Raw genomic sequence first — 24,911 nt, forward strand, 5'->3', positions numbered from 1 at the left:
ACAAATGTCTATTTAGCAATTCATGGTACAAAGTATTCATATTTATGCTCACATTCTTTGATGGTCGCCAGAGATTGAAACCATTCTGACATCTGATTCGCAAAGTTTGAAATCTACCACTAAAATGCTAATCTAATTTGCACCTGAAACTGAGCTTCGGCACCTGGCTAATCTACAGGTCAAAAAACCTGCAGGCAGCTGGACTCTTACATCGCGACTACAGCACAGAAAGAGGCCATTCAGCCCAACTAGTCTATGTCAGCGTTTATGGTCCACACAAGCCTCCTCCCTCCCTACTTCATCTAACCCTATCAGTATATCCTTTCATCCTGTCTCCTTTGTGTGCTTATCCAGCTTCCCCTTAAATGCATCTATGCAATTTACCTGAACTACTCCTTGTGGTAGCGAGTTCCACATTCTAACCACTCTCTGGGTAAAGAAGTTTCTCCTGAATTCTATATCCTATTGGATATATTAGTGACTATTTCATATTTATGGCTTCCAGGGCTAGAAATTTGGTCGTGTAGCACCCGTTTTTCAGGCATTATGTGGCCACTTGAGGTCCCAAAAATGGCGGCCAGAATGTGCGCGCATGCTTCTAGCGTGATGTGTGCCGGATGCCATCTTGGTAAAGGGGTTTGCGCACGCGCAGATAACGAACGCCGGCAGCATGTAAAGTACGGAGAATATGCGTTAGATCAGTGTGCAACAATGATTTAAAGGGATAGATACCACTATGGCACTCAACATTCCAGCCAACGCATTGTCTTAACCACGACCAGCTGAACATGTCTTAGATGGCCGTGAGGACCCCCCACCAGCGCTATTTAAAGGATTTACAGGTTAGTCGCTGGATTAGTGCTTCTGGCTGCTGCTGCCTATGTACTTGTTTTTGGAGGTCTCCTACACTTGAATACTAGGACGAGGGGACATAGCCTAACATTTAGAGTCAGGACTTGCAGGAGTGAAGTTAGGAAATGCTTCTATACGCAAACGGTGGGAGAAGTTTGGAATGCTCTTCCTCAAATGGTAGATGGTGCTAGCTCAATTGTTAATTTTAAATCTGAGATTGATAGATTTCTGTTAACTAAGGGTGTTAAGGGATATGGGGCTAAGGCGGGTACATGGAGTTAGATCACAGATCAACCACGATCTCATTGAATGGCGGAACAGGCTCGACGGGCTAAATGCCACTGCCACTTGCTGCCTCCTGTTATGCGCCACCTTCTCCTGCAAGAAAGCAGGATGTGTGTCAGTGAGTGTCCTGCAGCATATCTGGGCGATGTGCCTGTCATGGTTGAATAGTTGCCAGTGTCTGTGGCCTATGAATTGTGGGTGTGTGGCTTGCAACAGTGGTAATGTGAGGGTGAGAGGAAGCATCTAATTGGAAGAGTTGAGCACTGATTGAAAGAGTTTGTTGGTAGGTGGGTGATGGGGGGGTGCAGTGCATGGAGCAGTGGAAGAGGCTAGTGGTGCAGTTGGTAGGAGACGCCACTTGACGGTTGACCTCACTCACCTTGACCACTCATGTCAAAGCACTGAACTTCTTCCTGCACTGCATCCATGTTCATGATGCTGTGCGCCTGACATTGACTTCGTCTCCCACTGCCTTTTGGCCATATGTCTGGAGGGCCTCTTGCACCCCACCCCCACAGATATAGGATCTCCCTCCTGATCTCCGTTCAGACCCCGTATGTAATATTTTGCACATAAAAGGTGTAGGCTGCCTTTAAGAGGTGCGAGCCACTCACGCGATATCTGGGCCTCCCTGCTAGTGAGAAATGAGAAGCTGGTGAGAACATTGCAGACAGGCCTGGCTGCTGCGCTACAATCAGGTAAATAAGGAGGCAGCATGAATCTCATGTGCTGCCTGCATCGGAACCACCGGTTAATCGCGCACCATGAGGCCCGCATCTGGATTCGGGGGTTAACAAGTTTAACCCCCATAGTTTTGGACTGTCCCACAAGTGGGAAGATTTTCTCTACGTTTACCCTGTCAAACCCTTTCATTATCTTAAAGACCTCTATCAGGTCACCCCTCAGCCTTCTCAAAGAGCCCCACCCTGTACAGCCTTTCTTGATAAGTATATCCTCTCAGTGCTGGTATCATCCTTGTGAATCTTTTTTGCACCTTCTCCAATGCCTCTATATCCTTTTTATAATATGGAGACCAGAACTGTGCACAGTACTCCAAGTGTGGTCTAACCAAGGTTCTATACTTGTTTAACGTAACTCTCTGCTTTTCAATTCTATCCCTCTAGAAATGAATCCCAGTGCTTGATTTGCCTTTTTTATGGCCTTACTAACCTACATCGCTACTTTGTGCTTTGTGTATCTGTATCCCTAGATCCCTCTGCTCCTCTGTCCCATTTACACTCTGATTATCCATGCAGTATGCGGCCTCCTTATTGTTCCTACTAAAGTGCACCACGTCACACCTTTCTATTGCCAATTACACACCCATTCTGCAAGTTTATTAATTTCCTTTTACATTTTGACACATTCTTCCTTTGCATTGACTACAACACCCAATTTGGTGTCGTCCACAAATTTTGAAATTGTACTTCTGATTCCCGAATCCAAATCTTTAACGTAAATCATGAATAACAGTGGTCCCAACACCGATCCCTGTGGAACACCACTTCTTTCCTTTTGCCAGTATGAGTCACTACCCCTAACCCCTACTCACTGTTTTCTATTTTGTAGCCAGTTTGCTATCCATTCTGCTACTTATGACTAAGGTCAGAGCATGTGCAGTCAGGGAATGAGTCTACAATGCGGTACCTTATCAAAGGCCTTTTGAAAATCCAAAATATATTACATCTACTACATTCCCCTTGTCTACTCTTGCTGTTACTTCTTCAAAGAATTCAGTAAGGTTGGTCAAGCATGACCTTCCCTTCTGAAATCCGTGCTGACTACTCCTTTATTATATTTTCATTTCTAGATGTTTTTCTATTACATCTTTGAGTAAACATTCCATTATCTTTCCAACCACCGATGTTAAGCTAACTGGTCTGTAGTTCCCTGACTTGTTCTAGCTCCCTTTTTAAATGTAGGAATAACATTAGCTGTCCGCTAGTCCGACCCGACGGATGGACGGATACATGCATACCTTTTAATGTGCGTGGATACAATCCATCCAGACCAGGGATTTTATCCTCTGTAAGTTTGATTAGTTTATCAATTATCTCCCCCCTTTCTATCTTAAATGTTTTTATATGTTTTTATATCTCTTATATCATACCCACCTTGATAGTCTCCCTGGTAAATACTGAGGGGAAAAGTAACTATTCAATATTTCTGCCACTTTGCTGTCATTACCTATGAGTTTATCTTGTGCATACCTTAGTGGCCCTATCCCTGTCCTGATTTTTCTAGTTATTTATGTGTCTGTAGAATAGTTTACTATTTCTTTTTATATCCCTTGATAATTTGCTTTCCTAATTTTTTTTAAAACTTCTTTCCTAACCTCTTCGTATTCTCTTTTGTCGTCCTCTCTTTTGTTGTCTATGTTCTTTAGTAAACAATTTTACAACACCAAGTTATAGTCCAGCAATTTTATTTTAAATTCAAAATTTAAAATAAAATTGCTGGACTATAACTTGGTGTTGTAAAATTGTTTACAATTGTCAACCCCAGTCCATCACCGGCATCTCCACATCATATGTTCTTTAGAGTATGCCTTTTTCTTTAGTTTCAATTTTATCCTTATCTCTATTCATCCATGGTCTTTCATTATTGGCTAGTTTGTTCTTTTTTTTCAAAAAGAGGAATATTCTTCTCCTGAACTCTAAAGTATTTCCCACTGCTGTTTTATCTCTTGTCAAATTGTTTTTCCAGTTTACCTTCCCCAGTTCCATTCTCATCCCCTCAAAATTAGCTTTTTTCCAATCTATTACTTTGGTCTATGTCTTACTTATGTCTTTCTCAATCATTATTTTAAACCTTATTATGTTATGATCACTATTGCCTAGATGTTCCCCTAAGCTTACTTCTCATCTTTTCTGGTCCATTTCCCATTACTAGATCCAGCAGTGATGCCTCTCTTGTTGGGCTTCTCACATACTGGGTAAGAAGAGTCATGTACACACTGTAAAAACTCCATTCCCTTTTCCCCTTTCCCTACCTCTTCTTGCCAGTTTGTTTGGGAGTAGTTGAAATCTCCCATGATTATTATTCAATGTTTTTTTTAAAACTAATTTCATAGATTTGTCTACATATTTCTTCTTCCACTTCCCTTCCACTATTAGGTGGTGTGTAGAATATGCCTATTAACGTGATCGATCCCTTCCTATCCTTTGTCTCAATCCGTATGGATGCTGTTTTAATCTTAATGTTACTTATGTTCCTTTTTTCTATTTCTAATATGTTGTCCCTAATTAGTACAGCTACTCCACCACCCCCCTTCCTTCCCTAGTCTTTCTAAATACGTTCTATCCTGCAATATCTAACTGCCAGTCCGGTTCTTTATGTAGCCATGTTTCAATTATCCCTACCACATCTGGCTCCTCGCTACAAATTATTGCCTCCAGTTCCCCCTCTGGCCTCCATTTTGAAGTTTAATGGGGAAAGAGCACCTTCATCTCAATCTCAATTTCTAAAACACATGCCCCCTGTATATTTAAGGAGTTCACTGTGTTTTTCTCAGTCCTTGTCTATTGTATTGTGCTTTCGGTCTCAAGCCCCTGTTTTAACCCAGCTCACTCGGCAGGAACGGTGTGGCTGGGAGGTTAACACGGAGATGTGTGAATCTCACAGCTACCAAGCCTCCAGCAAAAGCTGCATCAGGCCAGCAGTGGCCCAGGTAAATTTCTTTTGAAAGTTTCTCTGTGGTCCAGGAGTGCTCCTCTTGGCCCAACAGGGAAACCTCAGGCCTCCTCTGCTCAGGCTGCCCCCTTCTCTCACCCCTCCCCCCTTCTCCAACCATGATCGGCCTGGACCGCCCTCCTGTATCACTTACCTTGCCTGGGACTGATTCAGTGAGTCCACGGCGATAGACTGCAGTAAATTCCTGCTCCTGTGGGCCGGTCTCAATGCCAACTCCATCGGCATCAGGCAAGGGTGAGTGAGGGAGTTTTAGACAAGGCCCAGGCCTCGCGCTGCGAGGGGCCGGACAGATCGCTGCCTGATTCATCCCTAACACCCCCCCAATTCACGCCCCAGGTTAAAATCTGGGCTTCAGTTTTTTCAGTTTAAAATTCTATTCTGGTCAGATCTTTTTGATGCAGCACTAGCATGTCAGCCAAGAAGCAACATGCATGGTAGTGGTCATATATTTTGCTCAGCATAACTATAGTACTTCCCAATACTGAGGTATCAATGTCTCAACGTGTATACTCGAGGAACAAAAGGGGAGGTAAATTAGGAAGTACTGATTAGGTGATGACAAACTTTGATTTTTAAAGCCTGAAGATTGAAGAAAAAATTTATGAGGGAGGCAGAGAATTCCACAGTTTTGAGTCCTGAGATAGAGTGACAGTAGGAGTCTAGGCAATGAGTCTTAATTTCAACACAGTGAGGAGGTGGGAAGGTGAGGTGCATGTAGATTGGTGTATATGGAGCTGCAGAAAACAAGAGGGGAAAGTTCAGAAGAGTACTGACTAATCTAATTGTCAAAATAGAGAGAGATAACAATGGTTGGAAGAGAGAGAGCGCATCGAGAAGGAGAGAGAGGGTGCGAGAGAGGCGCGAGAGAGAGAGAGAGAGAGAGAGGAGCGAGCGAGAGAAGCGAAAAGGAGCAAGCGAGAGAGGGAGAAGGGGAGAGAGAGAGAGAGAGAGAAAGAAAGAGAAAAAGAAAGTTGAATTTAGCACAAGCTCTACTGATTACTAAATGTCCTCAATGTTTAAAAACTCCTTCAGGCACAAGTTAATTTGAAGTTTTTAAACTGACAAAATACGCAAATGACAATCTTATTAACAAATAAATTACCACAACTTTGACCATTGATATGTACTTATTGACAGGCATATTCATTTTTGACAGTATACTTGAATTTTGATTGAAACCACCTTGCCTGATGAACTCCCATAAACAATGTTCCTACCATGTAATGTAGGTCCCCTCACTCATTAAAGTAATTCCTGACTACAACAAAGGAAGAACTTTTTCCCGATCGGTCGCTCAAACTACAAAACACTTTAGCTTGCATTTCTACCTTAAAGCCTAGCTGCCAGCTCCCAGTGATTCAGTAATTTGACCCCTGGACCAACACAAATATGACGTCTTTAAACACTAGGCGCGCATATTCATAGCTATTCTAAAAGGTACCATCAGTGTGGAATCTAAGTGCCCAATAAACCTGGTGGGGAAAGAGGATAAATGGGAATACCCCATAACCTTTTGCTGCTTTCCACTGGAAGCAGTACCACAGTATGATTTAGATTAAAGAAGCCTGGCACTTGCTGTGAGCCATTGTTATCATTCCAGCACCTGATGTGTTCATAACAAATTTCTTCTCTCTGTTATTTTAACTCATTTAATTTATTTGAGTTAACATTTCCATTACAATAACGGAGGGGAGAATTTGATGAACATATTTAGCATTTATACCATAGCATAATTCACAGTAATTTCCAAACCTTGTTCCCAAGATTGTATCAAAAAATGAAGCAGTCAGTAATGGTACTAATTTAGCCCAGTCTAGTTCTGGCACCATCTATACCTCAATATCTAGGAAACATCAGGTACCTGTCGAATTGCCCAAAGCCCCATTTATGCTTCGAGGCTTGGAGAGATCGCATACAATTGGAAGTCATCTTGACCTCCATTGAATGTAATCCCCCCCAGGGATTATAATGAATTATTTCATGATTTAAAAGGCATCAAATTACCTGTCCGAGGCATGCGATGAATTTTGATTTCTAGCAGGAGTTTTACATCAGTCATTTTTGCCAGGCTGATGTTGGGAATTCTCTGTTTTCCAGTCCCAGATAACTCAAGAGCTGAACCTTGAGTTCAAGTTGAAACTTGACATCTGATCAGGTTAAATAACTCGGCAACAATTACAATCAATCAGTTGCTGCAATTTGGTTGCAAACTTTCAAATGTAATCACAAATACAGCACAAACCTCAAATTAGACTGAAGATTGATTGAATTGGTTTTTGGGCCACAGACTGATGCTCTCTTGTGCACTAAATAGGGGCATCTTTACTTCACCTCCCATATAATCAATATCCTAAATCATCCATTACTAGTCATCCAGAGAGACAGATCTCATTATTGAATTGATAGTGCTCATTTTTCACACTATACAACCCAGATCTAAATCTTCCATATGACTCCACAAAAACAGATACATATATAGAATTACAACATTAAAATTGCACACTGCCTTTAATTATTTGGTAACGTCAGCGTTTCCAGTGGGGAGCCATGATTGAAGGGTGGGAGGGTTGGAGAAAAGGCTGCAACACCATTGCACCAATCCTCCAACTCACCATCTCTTTGAGCATAACTCACTGTTGGGAGTGCGGTTCAGATGAACTTACCCATACATCATTTCTGTTAACAATTCTTTTTTGTTTTAAGTGTGCTTCATTCAACTTAATAAAAATAGACACTGAAAAAAATTATGTCACAAAAGTTGAATGGGGTCTAATTTTTGTTTGTTGTAAGCCAGTTTTATAAATAAAATTAACATGAACAGTGATCAACTTTGGCTATCAAGTACTTGCTTTTTGCCCTATTCAGAAGTTAAATAAATAGGCCCTTTCATGAAATACAAAATACATTTACCCCAAACTATTATTTTTCTGTGGGACAAATTGAGCAAAAATGCTAAATGCAACATCATATATGAAAGTGGTGTCACCAGAACTCCTCAAACTAAAGCTAATGACTTGACTCAGATAAATTTAGGCTGGTGATAAGTTCTCTATTTCATGTGCCTTTTAACAGATCCTTCAAAGTTTCATTCAGATCTTTGTTGAAGACAGAAGCAAAGTCTCCATTCATATATCCTTCACTGATGTGCTCAGTCTGAAAAGAGCTAATTACTTCCTGGACCCACTTCAGTTCAGCAGAGATCTCTTGATTCAGAGACTCAAACTGAGATTTTAGTTCAGCATATTTTGCACCCACTGTGTTCAGCGTGCTATTCACACCTTTTATTTCATCTTGGAGTTGCTTTTTCATGGATTCGGCTTTGCGATATTCATATCTGATCTGGGAAAGATCATGCCGGACACTTTCATTTTCCTCCTTGTACCATGATTCCTTGTCATTATAAATTGAAATCAGTGCATCAATGTCTTCTTGAAGAGAATCGTGTGCTGAAGTGAGCCCACTGAAGGTTGTCTCCATCACAGAGAGATCCTCCACCACTTTGGCAAATCTTTCAAAGTTAACATAGGTGTTATTAGGTGGCATGCTCGAGTGAGATTTAATGGTGTATTCTTTCAAACGCTTGGTCTTCAGCTGCCTGCGTTGCTGCTTCTTGCTCTCAGAGGTTTTCCGTTTTTCTTCCTTTTGATGAGACTTCAGTGGGTCAGACAGAAGAGTTTCAGATTATTGACAAGAAAAATGCAAGTGGTTTGGCTGCACACGATGCGGCACAAATCTAGACGGCAGCACTGCGACAAGTCCAGTTCCAGCATTCTACAACCATGGCAGTTAGTTGCACTCCACACAAGCCGTTCATTTGTAAAGGTGGCGCAAGGTAAAATTTCAAACAACACTCACTACTTACTGTACATGCAAACTGATGGTGTTAGTTTGATGGTCAATGCGGATTTGAATTGGAGTTCTGGTAATCTTTCAGATTACGGACAACAGCTTAAGTTAATGTTAGAATATTAAGACCACAGTACACTCAAAGCAGGACTGAAAATAAAAACAGTTCACCCCAACCCTCATCGTATTATAATGCAATTTGTTTGCTGCAGTTATCAACTTGGATTTCATCACTAAAACCTGAATATTGTTTGAAACAGGTCCCCAACTCATGATGCACATTAGATAAAAGACCAGTTAATAAAAGTGAAAGAAAAACTAAAAAAAGTCAAATGAAAAATGCTTCGGGGAGAACCAATGGTTTACGTGACTAACTGAATCTGAAAACAAAGATCACAGCAATTGCACCAATGCATGCAAGTTAATGCGCAGGCAGTCACACTGCAACAAGAAATGTAATTCATTTCTACACAGATGTTAAGACTTACCATTATCCATGGGTGTGAAAGAGCATCTTTTATGGTTAGCCTTTTCCTAAATAAAATGAAACAGCATTAGAAATGGAATAGCTCAAAAATTTCATTTGCTTATTAAAATCAGCCTCTATAAAAATGTTGGTGAAATTAAGTGAAAGAGGTTTCCACATAAAGTGACATTTCTGTACAAAAGTGCTGTTGGATTTAGGTATGGTCTTGTCATTAAAGGAAGTTTGGCATTCACATACAGAAAGGATATTTCTATCGTCCCATGGGAGGTGGGGGATGTGGGAGAGAAGAGATATTTTCCAACTTTCAGGCGTTAAGAAAATTTAGACAGTTATGTGGTGATAACTGTTACATTTTGGGATCCTTCTTAACCTGCCTATTCTAGATGTTATTAGCTTCTGTATTTTAGATCACTTATAGATCAGTCCCAGTTCCCTATGCCTTCAAGAGCACCTTGATATCTAGGTAAGCTTTTGGTATCGTGTCCCAGGATAATGAACATAGAATGGTTACAGCATGGAAAGAGGTCATTCGGCCCATCAAGTCCATGCTGGCTCTCTGCAAGAGCAATCTAACTAGTCCCACTACCCCGCCCTATCCCCATAGCCCTGCAAATTTTTTCCCTTTAAGTACTTATCCAGTTCCCTTTTGAAGGCCATGATCCTTCCATCCCCTCGGGCAGTACATCCCAGATCCTAACCACTCGCTGCATAAAAAAAGATTTTCCTCATGTTGCCTTTGGTTCTTTTGCCAGTCATCTTAAATGTCCTCTGGTTCTTGACCTTTTTGCCAATGGGAACAGTTTCTCTCTATCTACTCTGTCTAGACCCTTCATGATTTTGAATACCTCTATCAAATCTCTCAACCTTCTCTGCTCTAAGGAGAACAACCCCAGCTTCTCCAGTCTATCCACATAACCGAAGTCCCTCATCCCTCATTCTAGTAAATCTCTTCTGCACCCTTTCCAAAGCCTTCACATCCTTCCTGAAGTGCGGTGCCCGGAACTGGACACAATACTCCAGTTGTGGCCGAACCAGTATTTTATAAAGGTTCATCATAACCTCCTTGCTTTTGTATTCTATGACTATTTATAAAGCCCAGGATCCCGTATGCTTTTTTAACTGATTTCTCATCAAGTTCTGCCACCTTCAACAACTTGTGCACACATAACCCCAGATCTCTCTGCTCCTGCACCCCTTTTAGAATAGTACTCTTTAGTTCATATTGCCCTCCTCATTCTTCCCACCGAAATGTATCACTTCACACTTTTCTGCGTTAAATTTCATCTGCCACATGCCACCAGCCTGTCTATATCCTCTTGAAGTCTATCACTATCCTCTTCACCGTTTAATACCCTTCCAAGTTTTGTGTCATCTGCAAATATTGAAATTGTGCCCTGTACACCCAAGTTCAAGTCATTAATATATGTCAAAAAAAGCAGTGGTCCTAGGACCGACCCCTGGGGAACACCACTGTATACCTCCCTCCAATCTGAAAAACAATTGTTCACCACTACTCTCTGTTTCTTATTACTTAGCCAATTTCGTATCCATGCTGCCACTGCCCCTTTTATTCCATGGGCTTCAATTTTGATGACAAACCTATTATGCGGCACTTTATCAAACGCCTTTTGGAAGTCCACATACACCATATCAACCGCATTGCCCTCATCAACCTCATCAAAAAACTCAATCAAGTTGGTTAAACATGATTTGCCTTTAACAAATCCGTGCTGGCTTTCCTTAATTAAACCACACTTGTCCAAGTGACTGTTAATTTTGTGCCGGATGGACAAGGGTATAACATTTGCAATTCTTCAGTCCCCTGGCACCACCCATCTAAGGATGATTGGAAGATTAAGGCCAGTACCTCCGCAATTTCCACCCTTACTTCCCTCAGCAACCTAGGATGCATTCCATCCAGACCAGGTAACTTATCTACTTTAAGTACAGCTAGCCTTTCCAGTACCTCCTCTTTATCAATTTTTAGCCCATCCAGTATCTCAACTATATCTTTATTTACTGTGACTTTGGCAGCATCTTCTTCCTTGGTAAAGACAGATGCAAAGTACTCATATAGTACCCTCTGCCTCCGTGCCTAGATCTCCTTTTTGGTCCCTAATCGATCCCACCCCTCCTCTTACTGCCCGTTTACATGCCAAAAGAAGACTTTTGGATTCCCTTTTATGTTGGCTACCGGTCTATTTTCATGCTCTCTCTTTGCCCCTCCCATTTCCTTTTTTGCTTCCCCTCTGAACTTTCTATATTCAGCCTGGTTCTCACTTGTATTATCAACCTGACATCTGACATACGCCTCTTTTTTCTGCTTCATCTTACTCTGTCTCTTTTGTCATTCAGGGAGCTCTGGTTTTAGTTGCCCTACCTTTCTGCCTTGTGGGAATGTACCTAGACTGGTACCCGAACCATCTCCTCTTTAAAGGCCGCCCACTGTTCAATTACTGTTTTGCCTGCCAATCTTTGATTTTAATTTGCACGGGCCAGATCTGTTCTCATCCCAATGAAACTGGCCCTCCTCCAATTGAGTATTTTACTTTAGAGTGGTCCTTGTCCTTTTCCATAGCTAATCTAAACCTTATGATACTATGATCGCTGCTCCCTAAATGCTTCCCCACTGACACTTGCTCCACTTGGCCCGCCTCATTTCCCAGAACCAGATGCAACAATGCCTCCTTCCTCATTGGGCTGGAAACATACTGGTCATGAAAGTTCTCCTGAATACATGTCAAAAATTCCTCCCCCTCTTTGCCCTTTACATGATTACTATCCCAGTCTATATTAGGATAGTTGAAGTCCTCCATTATCACTACTCTATGGTTCTTGCACATCTCTAATTTCCTTGCAAATTTGCTCCTCTGTATCCTTCCCACTAGTTGGTGGCCTATAGAATACACCCAGTAGTGTAATGGCACCTCTCCTGTTTCTTAACACCAACCAAATAGATTCTATCCTTGACACCTCCTGGACATCCTCTCTCTCCAGCACTGCAATATTCTCCTTAAATCAATACTGCCACTCTCCTTTCTTTCCTTCCCTATCTTTCTAGAACACCTTGTATCCAGGAATATTTAGTACCCAATCTTGTCCTTTTTTGAGCCAGGTCTCCGTTATTGCCACAACATCTTATCCCCACGTGGCTATTTGCGCCTGCAGCTCACCAATCCTGCTTACTACGCTTTGTGCGTTTACACACATGCACTGTAAACCCATCTTAGACTTTCTTGTATTCTCGCTCAGTCTGATCCCAGCTAATACCGTACTATTTCTTACTCCAGTGCTATCTGTCTTTCCCAATCCTTTGTGCACCTTGTTTCTCCTTTCCAATGCTACATCCTGGTGCCCAACCCCCTGCCAAATTAGTTTAAACCCCCTCCCCACCACAGAACTAGTGAACCTCCCCGCAAGAAACAAGGCAACTTTTCCATTACTGAAATTATCCTATATATCCACACAATTTCTGACACAAGCACAATAAATCCTCTGTCTAGCTCCTCAAAGTGAAAAGAATAAAAGGTCATAATCTAACTAAGCTAATCTTTTGTGTAATACTTTTATGTACCCAATGTTTTTTTCCTTCTTGCATTTCTCACCACTGTAAAAGCTGGTAAAGAACTTGCATTTATATAGTGCTTTCACATCCTCAGCACATCCCAAAGCACTTCACAGCCAGTGAATTACTTGTGAAGTGTAGTCACTGTTGTTTTGTAGGAAACGCGATGCACAGCAAGGTTCCACTAACAGCAGAAAGAGAATGATCAATTAATTTATTTTTGGTGGTGTTAATTGAGGGATAAACATTGTGCAGGACACCAGGAGAGCTTCCATGCTTTTCTCCAAATAGCTCCATGGGATCTTTTATGTCTGCCTGACAAGGCAGACAGGGTCTCGGTTTAACCTTTCATCTGAAAGACAACACCTGCAACAGTGCAGCACTCCCTCAGTACTACACTCAAGTGTCAACCAATATTGTGTGCTTGAACTCACAACCTTCTAAGCAAGAGCGCTACCACAAATCCAAGGCTGGCACTATCGTCCCATGGGAGGTGGGGGATATGGGAGAGAAGAGATATTTTCCAACTCTCGGGCATTAGAAAATTTAGGCAGTTAAGTGGTGATAGTTATTACATTTTAGGATCTTTCTCAATCTGCCTATTCTAGATTTTTTCAGCTTCTGTATTTTAGATCACTTATAGATCAGTCCCAGTTCCCTATGCCTTTAGTTGAACAAATCTTATAAACAGTATTTTTGTTCAAAAGTAGCTGGACTCCTCCCAACGAAATTTGAAATATTTGTATTGAGTTAAGTTTGGTACAAAATGCTGGCAGAGATCAGCTTTTAAGCACCTTGCGTATTGCAGCTGGATTTAAAGGGACAGTCACCAAGCCAAACTGGACGAATAAAACTTCATTTTTGTCACATCAGGTGTGATGTTGTTCATAAGTAAAGGCGGGAAAATGGTGGCCAGCATGAAAGTGCAAAGACAAGCAGGTCTTTCTGCAGCTAAAGTGCTTATACAAATTTATCAAATATATAGAGATGAATTATTTGGCAAATAAAGGTGCTTTTGTTCAACAGAAAAAACACAATACCTAATCACAGAAAATTGCAAGAAACTTGGATCACGTTCAGAGATAAAACTGCAACATGAAATAAACTATGAAGTGCAGGGGATTGCCACAAGTCAAATAATGACTTCAAAAAAGTGTCAAAGATACAAACTGAGCACAACAGTTCATGTCATACATAAATCAGAAATGAAAGACATAGTTGGCTTGCAGACATGATTGGAAAACATTTCAATCTACTTAGTTCGGGAGACAGCAGCTTGTTCAGACAGAGCAGCTTGCTCAGACATATCCAAATCCCAAAAAGTCAAAACAATGAACTGAAGGCAAACTTTACAGCTGCCTTTTACAGGATATAACAAGGTCCTTCTCCAACTCCTACCCCACCAAGGGGAGGTAATAAGCAGAGGTGTTACCAACATGAATTCTGAATGAGCTATTAGAAACTGTCTAGATTTACACACAAATAAATACAAAATTGCTGAGATATTGCACCTCATTTATTTCCAAGTACAGTTTTGTCACAGAGTGGGCAAACGTCTTTCATTTAGCATTTTAAGTTTTTAGTTTCTTCCCGGTGCACTGTCCCATTACTACTGATTGCTGAAAATCTTTCTTCTCAAGATCCTTGGGGTTAACTGAAACCTTTCGATTGCTGCGCCATATCTGGCCCTTCATGAGTCAGTAGCTCCTACGATCTTGAAGGGTTGGCCAAAAGTTGAGGAGGGCGGTCTAAGGACCAAATCTTCTTTGACCTATGCAAGAATACTATCCCCTCCACCCAGATCTTATGAAGGACCTCTGCCTTTGGAGGAAAGAGAGGAAAGGAAGGTGTAGAGAAAACTTTCTTATCCAGGAGACTGACAGGCCATAATGGCTTCTGCAGCAAAATCTCAGTAACCACTAGTCCTGGAAAGACACCAGGGCCTAAGCTAACATTGTTATAAAGGCGTAAGTTAGGTGCAACGAAGGCCCGTGCCCAATTTTAACGCGCGCCAGGGCCTTTTGTTAGGCGGCTATGGTGGCCGCCTGAACTGAATGCTGGCTTCATTTCAATAGTGAAACAACGCTCCAATTCCGGACTCGTTCAAGAAATTCGGTTAAACTAGTTGGAGCTTGCACTGCACAAGCTCCAACTACTTTTTAAGGTTCTACAATGGCCTAACATACGGTTCTTAAAACTTTCAACAGCACCAACATGAGAAGTGCAAAGTGCGAGGATAGCGCAACAGTATTCTGTCCGGCCTTGCCTGATTATGTACCTCACTGTCATGCTATTTATTCACATCACCATTGATTGTTTTGGACATAGTCCTTGAAGAATTGTAGAACTATTCAAACTGCTGATAGCCAGAGTCTGTTTATGTGTCAAAAGTTGGATGGATGGAACACCACTCCCTGACCTCATTCCCTCTAGATGAGGGCACCAAACTGTGAGAGAGTCAACGGTCACTAAAGTGAGACATGAGAGGGACGCCTGCACTTCAGGGTGTCCTGTGCACACATCTCTTTCCCTGGGCACCCAGCTGTCTGGTTTCCTATATAGAATAATGAGCGCTCTGTTGCATAGCCATAATAGCCCGTCACCGTACAAGCTATCCGCATGGAGCTCTTTTGATGAACTTGGAACAGTCTGCACAATTCTTAGTCATTTAGCATCAAATAACAATATACGTAGGTTTCATGGGCATTGATCAGTTGGAAGCTGGAACTGGGAAACAGCAAGCTTTGGCCAAGGAAAAACTGGATCGGTGACTGAACAAAAGTAAAATATTTCATAAATCTCTCCAAGAAGTTCCAAGAATTATATACTACTAACTTGAAATGTAGTGCTAAAAATATGATAAAGAACTTTTTCCATGTGTCAGGTTTGGCTCAGTTGCAACACTTTCACCTCCGAGTCAAAGAATCATGAGTTCAAACCCCCCCAGAGACTCAAGTACTATAATCTAGGCTGGCACTTCAGTGCAGTACGGAGGGAGTGCTGCACTGTCAGAAGTGTCTCCTTTCAGATGAGGCGCGAAACAGAGTCTCTGTCTGCCCTCTCAGGTGGACGTAAAAGATCCCATGGCACTATTTGAAGAGCAGGGGAGTTCTGCCCTGTGTCCTGACCAATATTTATCCCTCAACCAACATGACTAAAATAAACTATCTTTGTTGTACGTCGGACTTTGCTGTGCGCAAATTTACTGCCGCGTTTGCCTACATATAACAATTACTATATTTTAAAAGTACTTAATTGGTTGTAAACCGCTTTGGGGCATCCTGAGGACGTGGAAGACAGTATATAAATGCAAGTTCTTTCTTTCTTCCCTCCCTGGAGTGTGTGCTGATGGAGGAGCAAATCATTCCGTTCAGAACAAAGCATATAGCAGAGTTGGAAAAAAAATCATTCAACGTGACAGAAATTCTCTTACAGATAGTGTTCTTAAGTGTTTTTATCCCAGTAATATCTGATTTGTATATGGAGACTAAATAAATCAGGTAGTAGCAATATCTGCTCATATTGGATAAAAATAAAACTTGTCACAAAAGTACCTTTTAATTTGCTTTGTAAAAATCGCTTGAAAACTAGGTCATGATTTTTGGACCAAAGTTTGACATTTTAAAAAATCTGCAAGGGAGAGATTCTGCACATTTCTGTTCTTCTATTTAGTAACCTCATGGGATGACCAAGCGATGCCTCAGCTAAATGATTTCATGTATCAACAGTACCAAATCTCAGTGGTCATAACTTCATTATTATCTCTCCCCATTTATCTAAATGCAACTCCCTACCTCGTATCTTTCACCAAAAGCTTTTTAATGAAGTCCTTTGCCAGTTCACTGGTGTGGCTGAAGAATTCTTCATCAAAGTCATAATTCATTGCGGAGATGTTGGCAAGCGTTTCCTGTTTCGTTTCTCCGAGGAAAGGGGAAGCTCCACTTAACCTATTCCACAGGTAATAAATAAAACAGCTATAAAATGTGTTCACCGAGAGCTCAGACAATATTTCAATATTTCTAAATTTGTAAATAATCTTTGACATACTTACAGTATGTAGGTAATAACACCTATGCTCCTGCAAAATAAAGTGTTAAACTTAAGATGCACAATATTCAATAAACAGACATGACAAACAGAAATAAAATTATAACCATGGCTTTATTATGTAGGAAATACATCTTAACTGTTACTTCTAAAATTACACAGATTAATGGTTTTCTCATTTTTTAAAGCCAGAAGCTAAATGATCACTTTATGCAACAGATAAAGGTCTATCTGTACAGATACAGGATAACGGTTATCAACGTTTTAGTATTTTGAAAATTACATTTTAATTATACCTTGGATTGGCTTCACTTCCCTTTGTGTTAGAAAGACCCAGGCACAAAATCTTCTACTGTGTGTTCACACTTAAACACATTAACTTAATGACTTGAGTCCATCAATTTGACTCTTAGATTGCTGACAGGCCCAGGGAAATTCCAGTCTCCCTGGGCAAACTGATTTTGCCTTATATCAGCGTAGGCACTTTAATCCTGAAATTAACAATAATCTTACAGGATATTTGAGCTACTCAAAACATCAAGATGGCTCTATTACTGTAATATTAACTTTATAGAACTGTCAGAATTGGCATTTCCTGTGTTTTTAATTGTAACGCATATTAAACAAAACAACATTCTGTTGCTAATGAACGTGAGGAAGCTGGACTGTTACTATTCACTGTGCAAGTTTTCTGGATTAATTTAACCACAGGAGAAGGGATGGGGAGAGCTCTTGTGAACTGTATGCTGTGAATCATAGTGGTTTTGTATCCTAGTACACGTCTAATTTGCTGTATGTTGTAACGCTACTGGACTTTGTAGTTGTTTCAGTAAGTCTGATCTCTGGTTACTGTATAATATTTTTCATCTATCTGAAGTGAATGTGATAATGTAGCACAAGACTAAACCTAATCCAGTAGCCGTAACGCACTGTTAATTGTTAATCCAAGGCTCATGCACTCTGCAGGGACAGTGGGAGATTTTAGATCACAACAGCATGGTACACTTATAAATACTATGGTTAGACCGTTGAAGAAAGTGCTGAAAGAGTACCCAAAACTGAAACATACATTTAAAACACAATATTAAACTATCAGTTAAGACATAAACAGCCATTAATTTGTGTATCGCAGGAGACTTTAAATTATCCAAATGTTATTTGACTGAGTGACTGGCAGCTCACTAGATGGTTTGCCACACATCAAAGACAGACAGGATCACATCTATTTCAGGCTCAGATTTTATGGTTATGCAAAAGTGCAATAAAAATATCTAGGGACCAGAGTTATGGTTGCAAATATTATTAAACATAAGCTGGGGAACTGGTAAAAATAACAGCCTGTAGTTTGTAACTGATTCTGCATTAATATTTTTTACACATTGTTCTATTGCATTTCCTGCTCTCAGTAACTGTTGGGAATGAAACATGGTTACCCGCATGCCTGTCACTGAAGCTCCACTGATCAGCGTGTTGTACCAAAGTGTTGGCATATCGAAATCAGATCCCATATGCTTTGGTTTGGCATTATTTCCAATATGCCGGTTAAATCAGTGAGTTTACATTTATAGTGATTACTGATTATTCATTAGAGGTTTTCTACAGTGAAAGTCCATACAGGGTTAGTTTTAAGAATGGGTGCTGCTGGAGGGACAGCCACCAGCCATACACATTGGGTAATCCCAGGCACCCTGCCCAAAACTCTCCATTCATTAGAATGAGCAGCACCCCCATGATTATCTGGTATGCAGGGATAGTGGGCCCCTCTCCTCCTCACTAGCAAGCATTGTAAAATTGGCCCACAAGTTTCATAGCCTAGGTCTGGTAGGCTGATGGAGCCACTCTAGCAATCTCACCATTCTATAGTTTCATACCAAATTCGCACGAATTATAGTAAATATTGATGCTTCTCTTGTGGCATTGATCAGACTAAGTGGGAGGTTTTTAAAAATGAGATGCACAATCTTCTGCTAAATTGGAGATGTATTTATATGGCCTGTTCCTTTAGGGTTACAAAGTCTAATTATGCAAACAGGCCCACCGTGAGGTCAACTGGTGACTAGTTGCTTTTGCTGTGGGAATTTTGTGGATTGGTGGCTGCTTCTAAATCCCAACCCTGCCCCGATTTCTCTCTCTTCCCCCTTCCAGGTCACTGGCTCTTTGCACCCCTGATTTCTGTTTCTCTGTTGAACTTTCTCCTCTTTGATCTCTGTCCATCTCTATCCCCACAATCTTTATATGCATATCTCTTTCTCTCTCTCTGTTGCTTTTTCCTCAATTTGTCTCTCAATCCCTGACCTCTACCCTCCGTGATCTGACAGTGGGGGTGTGGGGGACAGTCAGGATCCACCTCAGGGTTTGGGTGGTGAAGAAGAGGGACAGGGATAGAAGGGGGGGGGGGGGAGACACAGCAGTAAGTGGAGGGGAAACATTGGCTGAAAAATTGGAGGAAACAGAGGTGTAGGTCAGGGCCAGCATCCAGGTCCAGGTGCGAGTAAGATCCATGAATAAGAGGGTGGTGGAGGCAAGTAGCAAGTTTGCAAAGAAAGGTGTGAGTCAGGGTTCAGCTTGTGCCGAGCCACAACTGCACCACCTATTCTTCAGAAGCTTACACTGCAAGGCAAGAAGTAGTATCTAATTCTAGGCATTTTAAATATGCATCACCTGAGATGTTACCCCAGGCTTGAGAAAATTATGACAACAAGTGACCAAATCAGGACATACGAAATATGTGCGAGACAGAAAGTGCTTGCAGACGCAGGACGTTTTATATATTATAGATCGATTATACATCTCTTACATATAGACACATTCAAAAACCTTAAAGATCATATTTCTCTGTCACTCTTTACCAAATGAAACAGGGAATAATTCAATGTCAAGCTAATGCAGTGCTCCTCTACAGTATAATGCCTAAGCCAATCTACACAACTTAATCACAAAATCTGTAGACAATCCTCAGTTATTAACAAATGTATTGGCAAGTGAGCTGTAATACAGCACAAGTCAGTTCAGTCTAAATCTTTTTCATGGTGCTGGAAGCTTCATGGAGGGATGATAGACTGTAGGTGGGAAGTGGCACATTGGGTTTGGCGGGAGGGGACAGGTTGGGATTTGGGCAGGAGGCAACAGATTTTTCTAATTTGATGACAAGTATTTGAAAGATTAACGTTGCAGGTCTTCTCACTTTCACAACCAGTGTGGGCTGTGAAAGGCATTCGGCCTCACTCATAACTCAAAGAATAGTTGAGATATTTTGCGGGTACTTACCACATATCTGCAGGTAGTCCAAGGGGTTCATAATTCACAATTTCTGGAGCTGGAATAGATACAGACAACTTAAAATTGGAAATATGAAAATAGCTACACAAATTTTAATCACACTTAAAATTACCATAAAGTTTGTACGTTGCTATAAGACTAGTTCAACACTAGTGTTAGTAGATCGTAGAGGCTGGAGTGATGGAAAGTGAGCACCAGGAGGACTCTCATTGTTGTGGTGAGGAGTGGGGAAGGGGTAAGAGCAGAGAACCAAGAAAAGGGGGGGGGGAACATAGTCAAAAGGTCCTGTTGACCACAGTGGAGGGGCAACATTGGCTGAAAAGAGAAAAAAAAAAGGACTTTTCAGAAACTCTGTTGCACAAAGTGGAGACTTCAGAGCAAATGCGATGGAGAAACTGAGAGAAAAGGATGGAGTCCTCACAGAAGGCAAGGTGAGAAAAAGCAGAATCAAGGCAGCGGTAGGAGGCAGTGGACTTGCAATAGATGAGGTTGGAAAGCCCGCATTCAGAGAGAGAATTTCAGGAAGGGAAGGAAAGTATTAGAGATGGACCGTGTGAAGATTGAAAACATAACTAATGGAATTCTGCGAGAGCAGGAAGTGGCACCAACAGAGTCATCAAGAGAATGACGGAGGATTGGAAGAGTGTTCCACATATCCTACAAAAAGGCAGGCATATCTGGGGCCCATGCCGGTTCCCATAGTGACACCTTTTAATGCACAATTGGTGGATCTGCTGTGTTTCATTTGTATTTTCTATTTTAATTTCATTTCTGCTACAGGCTTCTCTTTCTTGGTTTCTTTATTTCTCATGCTTTTCCTTTAAATGGACCTCTGTCATTTCACCACCACCCTCAATTATTTTCACAGTCTTTTGTCCTTTTTATATGTCTCTATTATCTCACTCGTGATCTTTTATATCATTTAACTATTTATCAGTTTGCAGGTCACCTCTTTGTGATTAATGTATCTGTTGATTCTCTTTCACTCTCCTCCCCCTTTTGCTCTCTATTTTTCCAACTTTACTGAAATGTTTATCTCTTAGCCTTCAGTCTGATGAATACTTCCTGAAACATCATAACCTGGCTTATCTCTTTCAGCGCTTGAGATTACTAGCAAAAATGAGAGGGCACGGCACTGGAGGTAACCTCGTGACATGGGTCAGTAATTGGTTTGGGAGATGCGAGACAGAGAGTAGGGACAAAGGGAATATTCTCTGATTGGCAGGATGTGATAATTTGGTGTTCCCCATGGTTCTGTAACAAAGGCCTCAGTTTTTCGCCATATATCAATGACTTGGATGAAGGAAGAGATAGTTGTATGATTAAGTTTGCAGAAGGCACTAAGTTAGGAGGAACAGAAAGTTGTGTAGGTGGAAGCAGGAAGTTACAAAGGGACATAGACAGATTAAGTGAGTGGGTAAAATTATGGCAGAGGGACTTCAACGTGGAGAAGTGTGAGGTCATCCACTTTGGATCTGAGAAATATAAATCGGAATACGTTCTTAATGGTGAGACACTCGGGGCTGTGGAGGAGCAAAAGGATTTAGGTTTCCATGTACACAATTCACTAAAAGTGAGTGTAAAGGTATAAAAAGTAATCAAAAAGGCTAATGGAATGTTGAACTTTATCTCAAGGGGGCTGCAATACAAAAGTGAGGAAGTGATGCTTCAGTTGTACAGAACCTTGGTCAGACCCCATCTGGAGTAAAGCATTCAGTTTTGGGCAGCAAATCTCAGGTAAGTTATAGTGGCTTTGGAGGGGGTACAGCACAGATTCACCAGAATTATATCAGGGATTAAAGGGTTAAATTTATGACACTAGGTTGCATAAACTTGGTTTGTATTCCCTTGAGTTTAGAAGGTTGAGGGGTGATCTAATTGAGGTATTTAAAATGATTAAGAGATTCACTAGTTTAGATATATAGAAACTATTTCCTCTGGTGGGAGAATCCAGAAAAAGGGGGCATAATCTTAAAATTAGAGAAAGGCCATTCAGGAGTGAAATCAGGAAGCACTTTTTCAAACAAAGGGTAGTGGAAATCTTGAACTCGCTCCCCAAAAGGCTGTGGATGTTGGGGGTCAATTGAAACTTTCAAGATGGAGATCGATATATTTTTGTTGGGTAAGGGTGTAATAAATTGGATAGCCAGGCAGTGAAGGATGGAATACTAGAGCCTAATCTTCAGTTGCTTCCAAGCCCTTATTCAAGAGCTCCACATTACCCACTGTACACCCTAGATAAGCTCTCATATATATGGATACAAGAGAGTCCCCAATTCATACATACCACCTGAATACAATTAACACTATTGGGTATAAATCATATGGATACAATTAACAAAGGGTATCAAGGTGGGAGTTGAGGTACAGATCAGCAATGATCTAATTGAATGGCGGTTCAGGCTCGAGGGGCTGAATGGCCTCCTCCTGTTCCTACAAATATTGACTGACTTGCTGTGCATTTCCAGCATTTTCTGTTTTTAACCTTAATATATTTGCTTGTGAAATGTCATACCATAAAATAATTATCCTCCTACATTTCACACAGGTACCATCAACACAAAGCAGATGTGTGGGAGGAGGTCAGTGGACAGGTGTTGCATCTCCTGCAGTTGCACAGGAAGGTACCAGGGAAGCTGGAAGTAGGGGGTAGTGGCCAACTTCTCAAAGATGCAGAACCAGTAAAAGACAAAGAGCCACAAGTTTTAAATGTAGTACATTTACTGCCAGTCTTAACAACCACATCTTGTACAAGTACATCATGCAAGAAATTTTGAACCCTGGTCTGTCAGCATGTTACCCGGATTGAATTCTCAAGGCCATTTCTCATTCCCTTTCTCTCCTTCTGTCATTCTCCCTCTCCCGTTTTCTCTTTTATTCTTTTCTCTCTCTCATATTCCCTCCTTCCTGCTTTCTCTCATTCGTTCTCATTCCCTCTTTCAGTGTATGTTTCTCATTCCCTTTCACCTTCACTCTTATTCCTTCTTCCCTCCATGCCCACCCACTTCCCAACCCTCTCGTACAGACACTGGTAGCAAAGCTTTCCCCCATAATCGGAGTGGTGCCTTCATTCCAGGTAACACAACAGGACCTGCTTTTTGGTGCAGAGGCCTGTGGTGGATCGGTTGGTACTTGTAGCAGCATCACTCCCAGTTTCTTCAGGAGTTAAGTGCCCATGGCAGCCCCCAACTCCACTGAATGAGGTGGCACTTTCATGCTAACATTATTTGCATTGCCTTTCATATTGGTTAGCTGGGTCTGAACAGAGGGCCGGCTCTCTGTTTTACTGCAACTGAACCCACCCTTATCTTGCTCTAGGTCTCTCACCATGGTATCTGCCTGAGCACTCAATACAAAGCAAAGAATTCAGAGAGCTGCACTTCAGCTTCCGAGGAGCTGCACACAGCTCTCGAGATGCCTGTTTCCACCCACCACACAATGTAAAACAAATATAAAATCAAGACACTACTGCACTCAACTTCAACAATGGGGGTGAGTGGGGAGGCAGAGTCGCAATGACTGACCTTTGTATGACGCGCCCAATATACAGTTCTATTGAAGTCAGTGGGATTGACTATTGGGGTGGGCCTATAACAGGCGACCAATACAATTCTGCCCATGTTACCCCCATTGAATTTGACCCAGAGCAAACCCTGCAATAATTTTTTTCTGAAAAATACAGCAGAATTTACACATTTTTCAACAACTTCTTCCATATACAAAACATTTTTTTTCTATAATATACCTAATCTAGAACTGAAGAAATGAAAACCATCCATGTGGTTTTAAATACTCACCAACAAACTCAGGGGTTCCAAATATGTTTTTAAATTCAACTCCATCTTCAATTTTGTGAGCGAGGCCGAAATCTATCAACTTGATATGTGGCACAGGTATCTTATCGAGAAGCATAATGTTTTCTGGCTGAAAAGATATTTCACCAAAAGATTCTTTACAAAACGAGTGTGATTTAATATCAAGCCTCAGCTTTGACAGTCATTAAAGCATATCTATTCATCCAGTAGTTTAGATTCAGAGACCCCCAGTAATAATAAACTACTTGTACCGAAGGTAGAGGTAACTTGAGTGTTGTGACACAATGTGCCCAGTTATGGAATTCCTAGTTCATTTACCCGTTTACTTTGTGCCTTAAAGCTGTCTCAGGTCAGTATGATGTACTTTGGAGCAAAAGAAAATGATTCATGGTAATTGTTAAAAAGAAAATTCTGGAGTATATACTTTCATTAAGGAGCTTATTTTAGGGATAAATGTTGGCCAGGGCATGGGGAGAATTCCCCTGCTCTTCTTCGAATTGCGCCATGGGATTATTTAGGGGCAGACGAGGCCTCAGTTTTACAGCTTCTCCGACAGTGCAGCAGTCTCTCAGAACTGCACTAGTGCTCAAGTCTTGCAGTGGGGTTCGAATAACCATCGAACTCCGAGGTAAGAGTGCTACCACAGGGCCTCTAACAATGCTTTAAAAAGCAAGCTGTCGGTTTCATTGCCATTAGCATGGACAAAAACTGTGACCTGTGATATAAATAAAATGGCATAATAAAGACTATGCATTTGGAGTAATATAAAATGATGAGATGGCACCTGAAAATATTAGTATTAAATTGTACTCCTGGGAAGTGTAAAGATAGATTAAAAAGAAAACCTACCTTGAGATCAAAATGCGCGATGTTCTTGGAATGGAGGTAGTTCACACCATCTAGAATTTGTTTAATAAACGCTGTTGCTTCTTCTTCACTCAAGGATTCCTTCTGAGCCAGAAAGTCAAAGAGCTCTCCTCCAGACACTCTGGAAAAAAAATGTTTTATAACATGTTTCAAAGAAGAGTTGATTGATTCCCAT

General features: G+C 41.2%; 1 protein-coding gene across 2 annotated transcripts in view; it reads right to left on the bottom strand.

Annotated features, from left to right (window-relative positions):
• Window positions 1-24,911, bottom strand: part of dapk2b (death-associated protein kinase 2b) — a 138,791-nt gene that overhangs the window by 23,025 nt on the left and 90,855 nt on the right. The window contains exons 4-10 of one of the 2 annotated variants that reach the window (XM_067973323.1): window positions 24,719-24,857; window positions 23,852-23,978; window positions 20,043-20,091; window positions 16,780-16,806; window positions 16,523-16,675; window positions 9,165-9,210; window positions 7,585-8,481 (exon numbers count right to left, since the gene is read on the bottom strand). In XM_067973323.1, the coding sequence (XP_067829424.1) occupies window positions 7,885-8,481; window positions 9,165-9,210; window positions 16,523-16,675; window positions 16,780-16,806; window positions 20,043-20,091; window positions 23,852-23,978; window positions 24,719-24,857 (1,138 nt within the window). In that variant the 3' untranslated portion in view covers window positions 7,585-7,884. Of the gene's footprint in view, window positions 1-7,584; window positions 8,482-9,164; window positions 9,211-16,522; window positions 16,676-16,779; window positions 16,807-20,042; window positions 20,092-23,851; window positions 23,979-24,718; window positions 24,858-24,911 lie in introns of those variants that run through there. The other variant, XM_067973324.1, reaches the window with a different exon arrangement.

Source organism: Heptranchias perlo, chromosome 38 (assembly GCF_035084215.1).
Source record: "Heptranchias perlo isolate sHepPer1 chromosome 38, sHepPer1.hap1, whole genome shotgun sequence".
Classification (NCBI taxonomy): domain Eukaryota; kingdom Metazoa; phylum Chordata; class Chondrichthyes; order Hexanchiformes; family Hexanchidae; genus Heptranchias; species Heptranchias perlo.